This window comes from Haliaeetus albicilla, chromosome 14 (genome assembly GCF_947461875.1).
Source record: "Haliaeetus albicilla chromosome 14, bHalAlb1.1, whole genome shotgun sequence".
Taxonomy (NCBI): Eukaryota; Metazoa; Chordata; class Aves; order Accipitriformes; family Accipitridae; genus Haliaeetus; species Haliaeetus albicilla.
The window spans coordinates 28,478,272-28,497,777 of record NC_091496.1 but is presented as its reverse complement, the minus strand read 5'-3'; the positions used below and the strand labels follow the sequence as shown (position 1 = coordinate 28,497,777).

The window sequence follows — 19,506 nt, the reverse complement described above, 5'->3', positions numbered from 1 at the left end:
ATTTTTGATAGCTTTTTCCTTTGAAATACCTTTATTTAAATCAACACACCCTCTTCTTGTAAGTATTGATTTAGTGGGGGTTTTTAGGTTAGGAGGGAAAAGTTCTTTTGTGGGTCCAGAAAGTGCTGTCTCAGTGCAGTCCCTTTTGTTTAACCTGTGAACTCTGTCTCTTGCCTGTCAATAAATACGTATATTATAATTTCTGTGAATGTTTATTTGTCTCCCTACAGTTTTACATATCCCTGCATGAAGCAGGCAAGATTTGTTTGAGCATCATATTTTCAATTACTGATACACATAAAGTTTTATTATGGTGTTTTGTTTAAAAAAACATTTGTAGAACAAAATTTGTTGTGGTATTAGCTTCTTTCAGCTGTGTTTTAAAGATGCGAAATAGTAAAACCCTCAGTTGCCCAAATATGAAGGTTTCTTAGATAGGACTCTTGGCTTCTTTATCTTTTTCCTTCATATTAAAAGAAAATCTGAAAGGAGATTGTACCTGAACAAATTTAACACCATCTCCATGACAACCAGCTAATTAATCGCTATCGGTCTGGCTTTGGTCCTCTTCAGTGAACTGATACTCCCCAGCTTTATTTCACATATCTTCTGGGTTTTCTATGAAGGTCATTTATTTAGCGACAGTATTTCTTTGGGAAAAGCAGCCTTTTAATCCAGGCAACAAGTTTCTTTAAAAAGAGCTCAATCTGACCTGCCGTTGCCTCTCAGTTTTGGTTTCCTGCACAGTAGTAGGGAGTTGTTGAGGTTGTTTATTTTCTCCTTCTTGCTTTTCCTGATATTTCTGGTTTTTCTTTTGGGCATAAGTGTTCATTATGTATGTTATGACTGTGACCACATTGCAGTACAGGTATTCCCAAGCTAAGTTTGGATCTAAATAGTGTAGAGAGTAGGAGAAATCAGTCCCCCGCAGTGTGATGTTTAGAGTGGGCTGAAAGCTCAGATGGTTTTGTTGCTTCTTGGGACACGTTTTGCAGGTCTGAGCCTCTGTTGCTGCAGTGCTGTAAGTATTCGTGCTTGCTTGTGTAAAGTCATCGCTACACTATCCTGCAGTCAAAGTTTCTGCAATGTTAGAGGTCCTTTGAATCAGTCAAGATACTTGCTACGGTTACTGCATCATTTTTGACATTTATAAATATGTTTAGGGGGCTTGGTAATTGTAATACTGTTGCAAGTAATAGCAAGCTTTCCCCTGTGATAACAGTCTGCGGCTTGTGAACCGTAAGAATATAACGTCCAATTGCCCATATAGCTCAATATCCTGTCTTTCCTATCGGCTTCTCATAGCGGATACCTGTGATAGACTGTAGGGACAGGGAAAGGATGAGATGGTGCAGGATATTTTCCCCAGAACGTTTTCCCAGTCTTCCAACTGTCTGTGGCTGAAGGAGTTGAAAGGTTGCAAGCAGTAAAAAGAAGAATGAAACCTGAGGCTAGGAAAGAACAAGAATTCTCTATCATGAACATTTCTTGTATTTTTAAGTTTTTATTTTCTTTCTGGATGGCTGTTCACTGCCTCTTACAAATTAAATATGCTTTATACATGTTATGTGCTTACTATGGGAGCAGAGTGAAAACAGGTGAGTATATGCCTCACTCGCAGTCTCCTTTTCACTGATGCATGTTTAGTTCCAATCTTTGTGTTTTCCTGTCATGTCTCATGGATGTATTAATTGTTTGAAGCTATTCTGTATGTTTACTCTTTGAGTGCCATATTTTTTGCACACAGTTTGTGGGACACCTCAATTATCTCATGTAATTTAGTAGCACTTATGAGAGATGAATATTGATGTTTGGGTGTAGGTATGGACTCTATTGAAGATTAAAGTGGCAGACTAAAATGATTGCCAAGAGATTTGTGTAGAAAGGCAATAGAAAAAATCTGAGGTTTGACTGAATATTTTATATATTGCTGAAAGTACAGAAATACATATAACATGCTGTTATGCTGGTTTTAAGGTGTGCATAAAACTATAAAGAAAGCAAAAATGTTGTGGCAACTCCCTTATTTTTCTTAATAACTAGCAAGCCAACAAAAGAGATTCAGAAGGGCAAGATGCACTGGGAGAGGCTGGAAATAGTTTTAGGTAGTTTCCTTCATAAGCTGATTTTTTAAATCCAGCCTGCTGGAAGAAGTTATGATTGAAGAGAATAGATACGGATATTTTACATAATAAATGACTGGGGAAATGGTTCTAAGCGGATATTTAGTACTTGGATTTGCATGAAGTGAAGAGGGGAAAGGAAACCAAAACCGATACTGAACTGGAGGCAAGTTAGGCTGCAAAAGTGACCTTGAAGATGGGAAGCATGTTCTGTATGGTATTAGATATGTCTATTCTGAATCATTGTCTTTCAGCTACTTATCTGACAGTGTGCTGTATTTAGAATAACTTATTAATGATTTCTTCTTTTGTCTCTTTGTTTGTTTGTTTGCTGCTTCTGTTTGTTCGTACATGACACGCTACTGACCTGGTACGTATGAAGATTGCTGCGTTCACTGTATCCTGGCTTGCTTGTTCTGTGAATTTCTCACCCTCTGTAACATTGTTCTGGGACAAGCATCCTGTGGCATCTGCACATCGGAGGCCTGCTGCTGTTGCTGTGGGGACGAGATGGGGGATGACTGTAACTGCCCGTGCGATATGGACTGTGGCATAATGGACGCATGTTGCGAATCTTCAGATTGCCTGGAGATCTGCATGGAATGCTGTGGGATCTGCTTCCCATCATGAAATATTTATCCCTTTTTATTTTATTTGCTATGAAACTGGAGAGCTTTTCTTTAAATACATTTGAAGAAAGACAAGGTAAGATTTTCACACAACCAACTGGTATTGCACTGTTAATTCCCTATATATAAATATTTTTTTAAAAAGCAATCCTCAAATCTGTATTCTAACACAAATTGTATAGTTTTGTATGTGAAACTCAAGCTACATTCCAGCTTCCTTTTGGCTTTGCAAATGGAAGACTTTATTGAAACCGAATCACAGGCCTAATACCACAGGCTGTATGAGGGCAGAATTGCCATTTGAATTGAATGACAGGTTTTGGTCAGAGAAGAGACTACGGGGCAAAGCCTTAAGTATTTGCCTTTAACTACTTTAATGTTTAAATGCTCGAATGCCTCCATGCATAACATGCCTTTACAGGCATCCTGAAAAGCAAAATGTCTTTATTTCAATCTCTTTGTGTTGAAAGCAACTTCGTTCTATTATTTTAAACTTAATTCAAAAGTCAGCATCAGGAATCTATTTTACTACTGTTTTACTACAGTGGTCACCTTGGCAATATTTCTTTTGTTTTGAATATCTCATTGGTTTGAGAGAGATTCCTGGTATTTTCCATTGTCAATATTGATACTATGGGAAACTTTGGCAAACTAAATTCAGTTTAAGTTTTGCCATGGACTAGAGTACCAAGTTTTCATTGTTATCAATCAAGACAGAATAGAGAACTTGTATTTTTATTTCAGTACTAATATTACTTGAAATGCTTCTTTTTTAGAAAGAGACTTTGGAAATCTGTGTAGACATGAAATATATCCTTAGACTAACAGACTAATAGACTAACAAATCTTCAAAATTTGGCTGTAAAACAGCAATTATTAGAAGTTAAGTCAAGAATCTAAATCTGTACATTAAGTGGCCCTATCAGTGTTTGTGGCTTTAGAGCCAGTGTCACATAACTTAGTATTTATTTCTTCACTGTGTGAGAAAGATTCACAGAGGATGGCAGAACTTAAATGGGATATAAAGACCAAATTAAAACTGACTTGATCAAGAAATTCTGTCATTGAATGCAAAAAGCAAATGCAAAAATGTTTATTCTCAGATCCTTTTTAAGTGTTATTTTTAAATAACTGTGTAAAAAAAAAGACATTTAAAAAATGTATGATATCCTTTACAAATAAAAGGAATGGGATTTAAAATGTTTGAAAAATACAGTTAGGATCTGGTGGGCAACTTTTTCCCTCTTATACCGTTAAGGTTTTCTGAGAAATATGTCTCTCTGTCATTGTAATTGTGAAATGAATTTGGTCCAACACATAAAGACGTTTATGGCATTCCCAGATTTAGGGAATAATGGTACCCATTTTCTTTACCATCAGCTAGTTTCTCCCCTCCATGTCTGTAGCTCATTAACTTTTCTGTCTAAACCACCTACACATCTTGATCTCACATACTTAAACTTTCCTATCTACCCTCCAGATTTCCCATTTGTAGATTGTTGGATCTCGTAAATTAAGGCCTTGTTACAAGAGTCATCGATAGCCAATTTTTTTCTGTTGAGTGAGTTGACCATAAATGTCTCTTTCCGCTGTAGTGAATTCAGTTTATGCAAATGTGACAAGCTAAAGATCACAGGAGTGTGAAGCTAAGTCAACAAGTGGTCTGGTATTAACCAAAGCTTCTCCCTGTGAACACTGACTAGTAGTGCCTACTACTGCAAGTTATCACTGAAGGAAACATAGCCGAATTCTCAACTATATTAGGGAGCTGGGAGGTGTTAAGTTTTGCCTTAACATCTGCAATATTGTGGTGTATTCTGATGTAATGCAGATTTACTCAGAGGGTTTCTTACCTGTTTTTTGATAGTTACTACAAGAATTGATTCTTAACATCTTTGGGTTTTTTTCCATATATTGGACCAGATTAAGATCTGTATTGCATAAACTAAGTGCATTTCCATTAATGTCAGAATTTTCCATTGGTTTAGCTCCAGCTAGAGAGCACAAAAATATTATGGTAATAGGCAGGCTAATAAGGAATCATATAGTTAAATTGATAAATTCCCTGAGCTCAGAATCAGGCCCATGGGGCTCAATTATGACTCCTAAAAGTCTGAACCACATTGGGAAGGGGGAAGAGGTGCCTTGGTTGAGTGGCAGTGCCTGGAGGCATTTTGCCTTTGTAAGGCATAATGCCTCTGGGGAAATTGGGGGCATCACAGTGAGCACTGGGACTTGAGGCACCTTGGAAAAAGTCTAGACAGTGCTTCGCCCATTGTAGGTGTGTGGTTGGCACCGTGGTGGTGGGGCTAGGCAGCACCATGAACTATCCTTCCTCGTGTCCTTCTGGTCACGGGGAGGTGAATTGTGGCTGTTCCTTGTCTGATTGTGGTTTTGGGGATGGGGAAGAGGACTTCCAGGCTCCTGTCCTGCCCCTGTGTCCGTGCCCTGCCGGAGCAGTTCCAGTTTTGTGCTTGGAAAACTGCACATTTGCATATCAAGCTTTTAGTGAATTCTGGATGTTAGTAAAAATTACTTTTACCGCAGGATGATAGTTTTTTAAAAAAGAAGATACCAATTTAGGGAGTCCTTTTTCTGTGTAAAAGTTTATCTTATTTTTTATGTTTATACAGTTTGCTCTGCACAAACCCTTGTTTCTACTTACAGGAACCCAGAGGGTTTTTTTGATTTACTGCAATTATGAAAACCTGGGAAATGTATTTACTATTAAGTATTTACTTCCAGTGCTGTTAAAATACAAATGATAATTACAGGAACTTTGTTCATGCATATATGCATATGTGTACAGACTCTCTCAGACACATGCACACACACACACACACACACACACGTGCAGATATATTATTTCTTTTCCCACTTTGTGGAATACTAGGAAGTGAAAATAGTGTTTATTAACTAACCCTCATAGTGACTAGAAGTATCAAAGTAGTACAGACAGTTGAAAAAAATAAAAAACTGTGTGATTTGTTTGACATTTAAATGTAATCTGCTACTGTTTGTCATAGAGATATTAGCACTTTTGTAAAATGTATCTTGTAGCAGAGAATATTAGTATGTAGTTTAAGGAATTCCTTTCTATATTTATATTCTTAAATTCTGTTTTGTAATTCTCACTCTATAGGCAATCTTGTAAGCACCTTGTGTAATTAAATCAAGCAGAATTAGGAGGAGTCAAATGTGAAAATATAGTTTAAATAAAATTAAAACATCAGAACTTAACTGTCTATTTTATAATAGTTCTTGTGAACTTGTACAGTGTTTCAGTTTATAGTTCTGCAAACTTGCCCATTTGAAAAAATGGTAACTTGCTCTTTGTATTTTGTATCAACTGGATGTGCTATTCTCAAACACTATTTTGAAATAAAGATCTTTATTTTGAAACTTTGGGATATCTTCTTGTCTTGCCCTGTTACTCTTCTGAATGATAATTTCATGTCTTATTTGTGATTTTTTTTCTGTTAGAACACTTCCTGAAGGCTTTGGCCTTCGCGTGATTTGCACAGAGGCTGAGCCGGTGTACATGAGTTGTTTTACAGGTGGACCTAAACCAGGAGCTGAACAGGTGCTAGAAGCTGTGCTAGCATGAATCTCCAACAGTAAAAAAGTTTGTCATTAAGAGGGCAAATTCATTCCTTAGTGAAACTGTGTTAATAAGGTGAAATTCCAGCAATGATTAAATTTGATCAAAATGAAAATTATTTTAATACATCTGCAGCAATACTCTTCAGGTTACTAAAACCAAGCTGAACAAGAATGTAGTTGTTTCATGGTATTGCAGTAGACATATTAAGGTGAATGGCCCATGTGGCCTATGTAACGAAGGCTTACACACAGTACCACTATTTTAAAGAAGTAAGGTATGCTTTTAAAATCAGTTAGTTTAAACACAAATAGAGTAGACTGTTTCAACTGTGATTGAAGCAAAGATTCTTTTTTTTCATGTTGGCTTAAGCTGAGTGTGAGCACGCTTATGCTACTTTAAAACTGCAGAAACTGCATGTCTGCAGTCTTTTGCACTAATTTTTCTATGTCTGTTTTAAATTTATTGAATGTTCTACCATGTCTGTGTATACGTGGGCCCTTAGAGGATCTAAAAAAATTCTGCCATGTCTCCCTTCTGGGCATTACAGAGGTAAGATGTTAAAACTGGCGGAAGTTGTGCTTGAGTGTGTGCCATGAAGTCTTGCCATTGAGACCACGTGCCGAAATAATTGTTCGTGTAAGAGAACTAATAAATGCATAGACAAAGAGCACCATTTCAGACTTATTATAGGTCTTTTAGCCAGTATCCATAATACATAATATTTCTAGAAAAAAATGCTTTCAGTGAAGAAGGATCAGGAACATTTGGGAGCTTTTGGATTGAATAATGACTCTGTTTTAGCCATAGTACTCATGTTAAGAACTGTTTGTTGAGTTTGGTGAATAATTTTTTTTATAATCTTCTAAATGAGAAGCTTTTCTGAGCTCTTCACACATTTTTTTAGAAAAACTGTCTTAATGACTGCAATATTCGATGTATGTTCTTGAAGAGCAATGCCAATTGTGTTGATGTATTTTCCCAGTAAACCTCCTTATGTCATCTGTCTTGTAACTTTCTGAAAGGCAACAGATGCATCATAGAGTGAATCAGAGAATGAATCATATATCTGAAGTCTTACTCTTGGCCCCCAAATTAAATTTAAGGTTAGAGAAATACCTCCCTGGTATCTTCTCTCTGTACCTCTCTCTGTCTACATGTGAGTGCATACACCATGTGTTGGAAGACTTCAGGTAACGTTGATGGTGACTGTAGTAGCTCTAGAATCCTCCAGGCATTACTCTTACTTTTTTTCCTACCTTTTAACCCTTCTGCCAGTTCTTGTAACTTCCAAAGACAGCAGAGGGACCTTAACTGAATTTTAGCATCAGGATATTGAAAGAAGTTCAATAAAAATAATACTCTGCACCCATTTCCATAATGCCCTTATTCACTGTGCTCCGGATACTCGAATGTGAAATTGATTGCTTGTACAAAATTCAGCCTCCTCATAAGCACTTGCTTATGCTGTTTACCAGTGATTTGGTGCTAGTGACATAAAAGGATGGCCTTTCTCTTCTTCAGAAGTCTTTGATATGATGGCCTCTTTCTACTATAGTTGGAAAGAGAGAAATTTCTCTGAATTACCATTACGCAAAACAGGCAGATATTGAGTTTGATGAGGTGATCTTAATCTCTATATGGTTTTTAGTATATGAGTTCACCTCACTTAAAACTTAATTTAATAAAACACGACATACAATCCTGTTTGCCTCCGTTACGTATGTATATTATAGCAATTGTTAGTACATTACCATTCAATACTCATAAAAATGGAATAGTAGATGAAAGGTTGTATAATACCTTTTATAACTTTAATAGTGTCTTACTAATTTTTATTCTGATATGCATATGCTATTTTAACGGGCAAAATACTCCACAATAATTGAGGCTCTTTATATCATCTCAGTAGGGTATGTAATTGGTGCCCAAGCACTGTACAATTCCTCTTCAATCAGTGGTGTAGGCTTCTGCAATTTGTCTCATCTCCAGGTTGCACAAAGTGACCACACTGAATACGCTGTACTCTTAACTTGTATGTGTTTCACATTACAGTCTTTTTCCACAGTACCTGCCTTTGCTTCTTTAGCTTTATCACAAGGTGGTTTGTTTGGTTTTAGTGTTTTTTTTTTAAAATCTTTGTTGTTCAAAGAGAAGAGAAAGGGCTTTTATTATAGATGTCTAGGACAATACCAAGGTCTCTGTTACATTGTAAGTTATTTCTTCATCTTTTCCCTGTTCACTGCTATATGCAACTCGTAGTCAAACAGACTTGTGAAAGTGATATCTTTGGAACTTTGGAATATTTCTAAGTAACTGTAGCTCAACAGTGGTTTATATTTGAATATTTGCAGTTTAAAATACATTGATTCTGTCTTGCTCGTTGAAATAAAGATCCGAAAGTTCTGTCGAGATGGACTCTGCAGAGTCTTGCAAACTGGCAGTCTTCAAAATAGTTCTTCTACTCACGAGAATAAGACCAGTACATTAGTTTAAAATTAATACATTTTACAGTGGCATACATACACTAGTTTTTAGATTCTGTGCTACTCTCGGTTACTGAACACTAGTAAGACCAAGCTGGGAAAAAGTAATGTCTTAAACAGCATGGGTTTGCTTTCCTTCCTAGGAAATGCGACTCCATTTGTCTGTTTCTTCATGTGAGGAGGAGACACCTTGATTACATATTTAATGTAGACTAACAGCAGTGGTTTAGAATCCACAATACCTTCAAGGTCATTACAAGTAGCGTGTGAAGGATAAAGGGAAACGCGGCACAAGGATTCCACTGCTGTTGACAACTGCTGTCTCTGCATCAGTAATCTGCTTTGCAACTACCAAGCTTTCATGGGGTTAAGTTTAAGAAAATTAAGGTGTCCATGACTGAAATTTTATATTCAGTCTCGTTTCTTCAGAAAGAGTAATTAGGCATATTTACACAATTACATTTTAGTAAACTATTATGCCAGCTTAACTGTAACACATATTCTGGTAAAAGTACATTAAACAGCAATCCAAAAGCAATTTAGCTGCTGAAGGCATTATTTTCTATCTAATTATTCACAAATTAATGAATAAAATTAAATTCCAATCACTGAAAAAATGAAGCAGTGGTGAGAATCAGAACTACAGATTAGTTAAAGCTATGCAATGCATAACAGAATTAAAGCTTTCTTTTATTCAAATTCAATGCTTAAAAAAGAACAAATCCATCATCTTGAAATTTGACTTGTAGCTTGACATTAAAAATAATATGAGTAGAATTTTCAGTGGGGTAAGCACAAAACTAGTTCAAGTAGTGTCACTCTCAATTAATGTACTCAGGTGGTGTGCCCATTAAAATTCCCACTTGTGGGTTCAGCTCTCTATGCAAATGGGGTCATTACCTGGAGAATTTAATTGGGTATGACACTGGGAGTAGGAATTTTCCTTTCAAAATAAACCTACTTGCACACATTTTCACTAGAAATTTGATTGTTACATATACTTCATATTGTTTGGCTCTATAAATATTTACCAAAATTGAGAATGTTTTCACTTACTTATTTTTTTACAGGTGATTCATAATGCATCAAAATGATTTTTAAATTCTTCCATGTATTGCATATGCAAGTCTTGTTACAAAAACCTGTGGTGAAAATGTTTTTTTTTGGTGTTAAAATGATATTTTTACATGTTTCACATCCTTTTAAAGCTGGTATTAATTTTTATAGCATCTGAAAGCAGAACTGTAATATTTTTGTAGTGTATCTACAGGTAAAGGAAAAAAGGCTATATCGTACTGAACTTTTATCTCACACATTGTTTGGAAAGGACAAAAATATACTGTGTTTCTGAGTAATACTAACTTCCAACTTTTGCTGGAAATTGCTTTGCAGAATCATCTGTACAAATAAGGCTAATAGTGAAAGATATTAATTCCAAAATGCGCACACAAATATTGTGGAAACACAGAAGTACATGGTTGGAAGGAACTTCTAGAGAACTTCCAGTTCAGCAGTCCAAGCTGAAACAGTGTCTAAAAACATGTTCTTGAAAACCTCAGATGAAGGGAATTTTGGATACTCTAAGGATAGTCGGCACTAGCGCTACTGTAGTCTTACAGATAGAAAGCTTTTTTCTAACATCCCATTTAATCTTATTTCTGCAAGTAAGACTGATGTATCCATGTTCTATTCCCAGTGGATGTGTAGAACAATCACCATTCTCTTGTCATAACCTTTCATATATTAACCTTTCATACAGTTTGTGTACTCCTGTCTAGTTTTCTCTTACCTAGTCCAAAGAAATCCAGTCTAGTTTCTTCAATCTGTCTTCTTCAATACGGCATTCATTTCGGGCATTATAGACGGTATGAGCTACGCTTCTCATTTCAAAGTATCACAAGACTGAGGGAACAACTTGTGAAGGGACTTTCTCTGCTAATGAGAAACATAGGTGTTGGATGGTATATCGGGGAAAGAAATATATTCATGTCTGTAACATGCATGGATTTCTGTGGCAAGAAAGTTGACAGTATTTCAGTTGCACCTTAACTTCTGTAAAGGAAACAGTCCAAAGAATCTGCATCAACACTTGGAAGATTTGCATGGGACTTGTAGAAGACTTTTTAAATTTCCAGGGTGGAGGCCTGCAAGTGTTGTCTTAGCAAACAAACAGAGAAAATGAATCTACCACGTCATTAAAGCTTATCTCCATTTGTTACTTCTGTATTTCTGCTCTGTCTCAGCTTTCAACTTCTTGCCATTTCTGTTCAGCACTCTGTGTGCTACTCCAGCATCGTCCATGTTTTCCCTAAAACTTCCTGTGCAGTTCTATTGGTTCTCATTGCTTCTTTGATGCCTAATACATATTTATCTATGAAAAAAACCCCTGCTACTGAAGAGTGGTGTTTTGCTTATTAAACTTACCTGCAAGTTTGTGGTAGCCTTACAATGTGATTTTAAGACCTTAGGCGAGAGTGGATTTTAAGATAAACTGCATTTCAGAAGGTTGATGCTACCTTACTATTCTTCATGTTCAAAAATGGTAATTAGCATTTGGGGAAAGCTCATTTTATTCTTGGGGAAAATCATTGGAAGCTTGATCTGGAAATAATGACAAATTAAATTATGGAAGAAATGCTAATGCACGTCAATATAGTTTTATGGGAAATACTTCTTGATTGTTATTCACTAATGAGAATAAAAGTTTGGCTGATAAAAATAATTGTATAGCCATAATATACTTGAGTTCTTAACACATTAGATTTAGGACTTATATGACATCCTGATTTGCAAGATTATACTTTAATATGTGCAGATGATGTAGACTGAAACTGAGTAACTGATAGGTCTCAAACACTAGTTGTCAAATGAAATCATTGTAAAAAGGGTGATTTTACAGAGGTTCTGTGGAAAATGGTACTGTGACTGCCACTATTCAACATTTTCATCAATGATGTGGAAGCATTTCTAGCAGAATTTGTAGATGAATCGATAGTTGATGGAACAGTAAATTAAATACGTATCTTGTTACAAGGTGCTTATTTAGAGCAATCAGGACCTGGTAGGATAGACCTCTTCCTCTGAGAAAATGTTTTTCCATGCTATGAAAGGGGAAGGAAATATTTAGAATTTACTTTGCAGAAAAAAGGATTAATTTTAAACACTTTGAAAAGACTTGAGGGTCATGATGAAGGAAGTAGTACTGAACAATGGTTTTCAATTGAAATGCTGTGGCCTTTCATGGTGACCTTTCGATTTTTAAATGGGTAATGCAGTGAGTGGAAGCAGGGAAGAGTGTGTACTTGGGAAACCAGTTTCAGAACACTGCTTTCTGACCTTCATGTTTTGAAAAGCAGAAAGAGTCCAAAACAGAGTCACAGAAATTATTTAGAGACATAAAATTGCTTTAAAAAGAGAGAATTTCAGAGCTTATCTAGCAGAAGACTGAGATGTGACTTCACCACACTGTACCGCTATCGTCACAGGCACAAATTACTGTGTTCTGAAGCTTTTCTTATTCTGCCAGAGATGCACAAAGAGCTAAAATCGAAAGCCAAACAAAAATTGATGGCCAATTTCTTACCTGAATGTAACTGTGAAGATAGTAATGAGTAGAACAAGCTACCAAACCCAGGATTTGATTACCCACCTCCTGATAGTCTTAGCTCACAACTGAATGCTTTTCTGAAAGATACGCTTACCTTTAAAAGGCTGTGTGTGCATATGTATACATACGTACATATATAGAGAAAAAATATATATAATCAATAAATATTGAACTGGATGGAATTTTATTTCCTTTCATGTTAGAGAGGTTAGATGAGGTGGTGCACCTCATGGATTTGTTGTCTAGCGGCAGTAAACGATTATTTTAATCCTTTGAATGGGGTTCGTAGAATTCTTACTTTTGTCAAACATTAAAAAGAATAGAAAGAAATGTTTTTCCGTAAAACTTCCATTGGCATAATACGTCTATCTATTCTAGGTGTATAAGAAAAGGAGCAGTATTCTGGGCTGTTTATCCCCTGTATTCAGTGAGATTATCTATGAGGAAGAGATGTTTTCTTACCTGTGCTCATGTACAAGTAAGATACGTGCATCAGATAAAGCAGGGACAGGTCTCCGGGGTCTACAAGGTGGATTGCTCCTTGACTGTCTCCCTGTAACAGGTTCTATAACTTCTCTGTGGGTTGAGGTTTTATCTGGTGGGGTTTTTTTATTTCCTTCCTTACCCTTACTGGTGGGAGCATGAGAAGTACCAGTATACGTGTTTAATCTATTGAAATGGACTTGAAATGGGGCTTTTTTGCTAGGGCAGGATCTCCACAACACAAAGATGTCTGTCCTCTCTCGCGGTAGCTGTCTGGGATAACGTGGCCGTCACAGATGTTTCCCATACCAACATTCAAATATGGTGAATGTAGGTTATAGTTCTGGACTAATAATTCAAATAAAGATTAATTTCTATTGCAAAAATGTAAAACACATTAAATGTTAATTTCAAGGGCAAAGCTAAATTGAAGTCCCTAAGAAAAGACTTTAAATTAGATGAATTACCTGTAAAACAAACATCATAGATAAAAAGTGAATTTACTTAATATAAAAAAGTTAATAAAATGGGCTGTGAAAGGAAGATGAGCAGCAGTGTTAAGATAAATAGTCCACTCAGACTGAAATAAAGCATGAAAGTTCACCTAGATATAGAAGTTTATGGAAAATTTACAAGGCAAAATGCATTCCGGTGTATTAAACAAAGGACCACTGGGATCTGTGTGTTGTGAGCTGTCGGTAGGCTCATCATAACCATTACAAATCTGCTCTGAGATGTTGAAAGAGCAAAAATACAGAGCTAGAAGGTCCAATTCCTCTGAGCCAGGGAAAAGAAGTGGGTACTGTCTTCTTTTTTTTGTACGCTCTCCCTCCATGTGTTGCAATTCAGGAAATTATAGAGCAGGTGGAAAGGTCAGGCCTGTGTAGAGACTTTACTGCACATTTCGCTTCCCCGCTCTTTAGTTAGAGGTTAATACAAGGCTGCATTACATTGATGCAGCAATAGTTTTGCATTCCCCTACTTCAGGAGAAATTTAACTCACAAACTGTACCATTAGATTGATTGATTTATTTATTTATTTCCCTCCGGTTACTTCCTTGGTTCTGTGGTGTTCTTGAGGGAGTCAAATGATAAAATGAAAATTGACCCCTGTGGAAATCATAAGTAGCTTGTTAGACTGTATTGTACGACATGTGGGGATTTCTCCAGTGACAGGAATGAATTTTCCCCTTTTCTTAGCCTGGTTTCCAGAGAGAAAAGGGCTTTATAATCCACTGTGATGTATATGCTTGCATGTGTGTTTGTCCATTTTCTTATTCCCTACTAATAACTTTTAAGCCTGTTGGTCCCATTTAAACCAAGTGAAAAATGAGAGCAATTAAAAAAAACCAAAAAACAACCTAACAAAGGAGAGTGGGCCCATTCTTACTCTACTGAGGGGGCACTTGCAGAATTTGCTCAGCTCTTACAAGCTGTCTGAGAAACCACAGAAGGGAGACTTACTGAAAATATTTAATTGTGGAAAAACCTACAGCTGAAGTTCACGTTTTATTAAATGCAAGGGAGTCAAGCTGAGAGACTGAAATCACGCAAATGAAAATTAATTCTGCTACTTATAGAACAAGTTGTTTTGCGTGATTTAAGCTTGACTTTCGTAAATATGAATAGTTTAAATTGCTTTCAAAATAAATCCTACCTCTTGGTCTCGTGTTTTGTAATGTTTGCTTTTGGAAAAGTTATGGTATTCCCCTTCAGTGATTCAGGGATTTTTTTCCCACCAAGTAGCTTTCTAAATCTGTTGTTCCAGGGTAGCCTTTATGGTGAAAACTAGAAATGACTGAAAAATAATTTGATAGTGGCTAAGAAAGAAAGTCTGAAGGGTTGAAAAAGAAACTGTGGGGTTTTAGCACACATGCTTGTTTATTTTCTTTTTACCAATTACAACCTTAGACTCAAGACTAAATTTTTAAAATTTTAATTCCATATAAAAGTTTTCTAATAAAACAATAAATAATATACTGCATAATTGTGCTCCCAGTTAGCATTAATAAAGTATTATATGCGTAAGTTTTACAACTAGAAGTAGCACTGCAGTTGTCACATTTTACTGTACACATAGCTTGATTGTTGCAGAGTAGACATCTGCCAGAAACATTTCAGTTTAGCATGATGAATTTACTGTAACCCTGTCAAAAATGAAGTAACAATGCCAAAGTACCGCTTTGAATATAGGTTCAAAGAACAGAAATAAGTGCGTCGAGGAAGATTTTCAAATTCTCTCAGAATCCAGTCATTACTGGCGTTACGGCCGGGCACGTAGGTACGCTGCTGCTCCATGGGGGATTCCCGGGAAGCGAACATTACTTACTTAATCAGGGGAGCGAAAAGCAAGATCCTGTTGACTGTAGGTGCCCTGAGTAGGCTATCAGCACCCCAGCGAGGATGCTGGCGCACAAAGGGCAGGCAATTTGCACAGAAGTGGAGAGACTTTTGGAAGCCTTTTGTTAGAATTAAAATGGAAAGGGCGCAATTTGTTTGCGAAGTCTTCTGCGCTGGCTGTATTTCAGATGCTTGATTTTTTACTGATTATATACAAAACACTGTGTGCAGCGCTGCTTGGGTTAATATGCTTGTTGAAGCCTTGTGGCTGAATTATTTGGGCCCGATTCTGAGCTCAGATAAACAACAGAAGAGACAATCAGGGAAAGCACATGCTGTCTGGAGGCTTAATGGTAATTCTCTAGGATCCTGACATTTCAAGAAAGAGTGTATCAGGAAAGGTAAGTACTCCTGCATCTTTGATAAAAGATTCTTCAGTGTAGTATGTGGTTTAAATAAATGTAGGATATCTCACTTCTTTTCTCAGGTTAGATCTTTTTGTATTTTCAATAGAGGCCAAAGGTGTTCTAGCGTATTTCAAATGGAAGATAAGATCAGATCCTGGGATGTAACTCAAACACTACATTTGTATATTTTATGAAACTATTATTTATGAAAGGGAATTACAAATGTCCATCTGCATCTGCATAGGCCCACTGTCTGCCTACCTGTATGAATATTGGCATAGCCTTTAGGTAAATCCTGGAATTCAGGGGATTGTATCAATACGTAGTCATCTTTAATGGACTTTTAAACCATAAACAATGGAACTGATTGCTCACATGTACATACAATTAGTGTAAATGATTATTTCCTGACATTAATATGTTAAAAAACAGACATGCGTTGTTTATTATAATTTTCTATTGTTAAGCTGATTTCAAACACCGCATATGTTTGTCTGACGGCAAAGTAGCAGTCTCCTATGGCATAGGAATTTCTGCCTTTGCTGATTTGTATAAAAAAACTTTGCGGCTGAAACCACTATTAAATGGAGGAACCTGCATCTGCCTCTTCCTTTGCCTTCTCAGAACTGTGCCTCAGAGCGCTGGGACAGATGGTGTCAGGCAGTTTGAGAGAAAAAAAAAAAAACCCAAACCCAAACCAAAATGAAACCAAAACCCAAAGAAAACCCTCAAAACCTCCAGAGAGGTGATAGCCTGGAAAACTGGAAACTGTGTTCAGAAACAGTCAACGGGAGAATTTCTTTGTTCCTTCAGAGAGCTTTGGTGAGGTACGTGGGAAAGCGCCTGTCCTGTGAACTTTCCTTTTAATATCTACAATCACTGAATTTATCTCTGTAAAATGTTTTGCTGTGTGACTGTAAATGTTAATATTTGTACGTGCACATGAGTTCCTCTCTAACTTAATATTCTTGCTTGGAGTACTTATGGCTCACATCCTTCTCTGCCCTGCTCCTGTGAATAGCCCCATGTGCTGATGGACTGACAAGACACCCTATTCTGCTGCAGCCAAATTAGGGCCGATACACGTTACACACAGGGCTGCCTGACAAATTGAATCAGCTGCTCTAAGTGATTTTGCCTGTTTCAGAGTACTGGGATACTCAAAGGGCATCAAGTCAAATTACACATTGATCGCAGTTTGCCCTGTAGCTTTTGCACACAGAAGGAATCACATACAACACTTAGAAGATTAGTGGAGGAGACTGCATCAGGGGAATATCACATGTAAGCATGTAGTATTTGGACTTATCTGGATGGTGGTAACGTCACAAGTCTAGCCATCCAGGAGAGAGCAAAATTTATGTTGATGTGCCCTTCCCAAATGACACAGACTTCATCATCCCTTCCGTAGACCTTGTAATTCCCAACTTAGCCATACGATAATTCATGTCTGGGTTTGGGTTATTTTTCCTTCTTCAAATAAACAAAATGTCAGAATATCACAGATTAGAGTGACGTCTAGATTTGTTTTACATGGAAATACAAATCCCTATGTACTAATGTTTATGAACTGCTACATATTAGAATTTCTTTAACCACAGAGATCACTGATCTACTACTGTATGATCTACAACTATCTAGAATTTGGATGACAGACCAGTAGTCAGATGCCTGAAAACACAATTTTTAATTTCAAGCTTTTCATTGGAACAACAGAGGCTAAATGCTTCCTTAAAAAGCAGTAGCAAAAACAACTTTGAAAAGAAGTCAAGAAAACAAAGATTCTTATATGAACTGTTTATTCCAATAGCTGACATTTAAAAGACAATACAAGATACTGTATGACTTACAATGATACGCCAGGCATCAGCACAAAGTTTTATCTTTATTTCATTAGCAATGCTTGCACTAGCTGAGGCCTCCTTCTTCTCCCTGTTATGCTGATGAGCAGATTTTGCACCAACTCACAGCATACTTCTCAGAGGAGTGGCATAAGTATTACTAAAATAATTTAAATAAGCTTCTGTGTACTGGATATCAGTTTATTGATCGGTAATTTATGTAGAGTAGGATCAGGTTCAGCACGGATGTCTGTGTTTCAGCTTTTCTGAGTGGTCTTCCGAGTCATTTAGTCCACTAAATGATCCTGAAGACTTCTAATTTCTGTCTGTTGCCAGGTAGATTCCTTATTTGTTCCATGTTTTCTTCCAGTTAGTTATTAAAAGCACTAATGTAATTTCTCTCAATTTTATTTCTATTTCTAAGAAACGAGTCACTTGGTTTCTGTTCTTGGTGTTCCCTCCTGCAGTCATAGACCTGGTAAACATACCAGGAAAACATGTTCTATCACTTCTTCTATTAACTGAGGTTGCCAGTCAACGAGAGGTGACAGCAAATGAAACTGAGGGATTCGTGTTTCTGTGTGTGTACAAATTTAAGGGTTGTTTCCTGTCACTTTCTGTGTTTTGGACACATCCTTTACTTCTCTCACCTAATGCTTACTACCCAGTCACCATAAATATTTCAGGAAGACTATGCTGCTCCAAATGCTTCCTAACACAATTTTGGTTTGTTTGCTTAGGCTGAAAGCTTTTTTGTTTGGTTGGTTGTTTCAGTGAATTCCTTCCACAGAAGCAAATAAAATATGCATTTTTAGTAGCTGTCTTCACCAGATATGGATGTGATTTGGTTTCAAGGACTGATAGTCTTTTGACTGGACTTAAAAATCTACTATATCTGTTTAAGGTCAAATGTCTCAATAAAATCTTCCCATAGAAGTGACTCGTTAGCTTGTACTTTTATCATGTCCCTTCTGCAATTTTTTTCCCCAGCTTTCTTGATTTAAAAAATGACAATGATGGTATTTGAGTTTTCTGGGAATTTCTGCACTGCGATGCATGTTGTGAACAGAGTTTTTTCTAGTTCTGCTTCTGGGCTCCCTCTGATCTTTGTAATGTACAGTGCAGTGCTGTCTTCCCTAGGCACTTCTCTTATCATTTTCTTAACTTGTTCTTCTGTTCCTCGTACGGGGGTAGCTTGTGGAGCTGTGCAAGGGAATCGTTCATAATAGTAGCTAAACTGCAGAAAAACATTTCTAAGGATTCCACAGAAATGAAGAATGATGAACATTTGGGGGTTTTAAGCTCAAAATAAGGAAAAATGAAGATCCCACAAGCCTCCAAAAAGCCTTCCACCTTGACCTGCCAAGCCAACACATAAATACACAAGTTTTATCCATTATAAATGCAACATTCTTCCGTAGGAACTGCTTTGCTTAGGACTGTATTAAGGTCATAGTGAGTAAACAAAAAGACTATTGGACCAAAGCCAAGCATTTGTTGATAAAAGTGTATTTTGAAAACTTGAACACCTTTTCTTTCCTCCCCCTCCCTGCACTCACCAGCAAATCACCACCCTTCATACAAAGGAAATACACAGCAAGAGTAAATTGCTGTTCTCCCTGGAACAAAAGATATTTAATTTTTGAATAAGCATCCAATTGTTGGGTTTTTTCCTCTGTTTTTCGGTTATTGGTACTATGTAAATGGCTGAATTTGATCCTCCTGTTTAAAATTGTTTGGAATTTTGCTCCCTGCCTCAAATCACGGTTGTGGATGCTGGAGCTCCTGTGGGCCAGGTGACCTACCTCCTCATGGGGCTTACAGCATGCATCCTACCAGCTGGCACTGAGAGAAAACCTACTGCTTCTGAGCTTCTTCTCCCACTTTTGCTTCCTTGGTACACATGCTTGTAAATATTTACTTTTTATGTTGCTTTGTTTTCTTGTTGTAGCTACCTTGGGCTTGAGCCAGTGTTCACTAGCAAGACAA

At 36.9% G+C, this 19,506-nt stretch overlaps 1 protein-coding gene across 3 annotated transcripts in view; it reads left to right on the top strand.

The window, feature by feature from the left end:
* The window catches only part of MDFIC (MyoD family inhibitor domain containing), a 53,392-nt gene extending 47,238 nt beyond the window's left edge, over positions 1 to 6,154 (top strand). For all 3 annotated transcript variants that reach the window (XM_069802101.1, XM_069802103.1, XM_069802102.1), the window contains one exon: positions 2,506 to 6,154. In XM_069802101.1, coding sequence (XP_069658202.1) covers positions 2,506 to 2,753 — 248 coding nt within the window. In that variant the 3' untranslated portion in view covers positions 2,754 to 6,154. The remainder of the gene's footprint in view (positions 1 to 2,505) is intronic.
* The last annotated feature ends 13,352 nt before the right edge of the window (positions 6,155 to 19,506 follow it).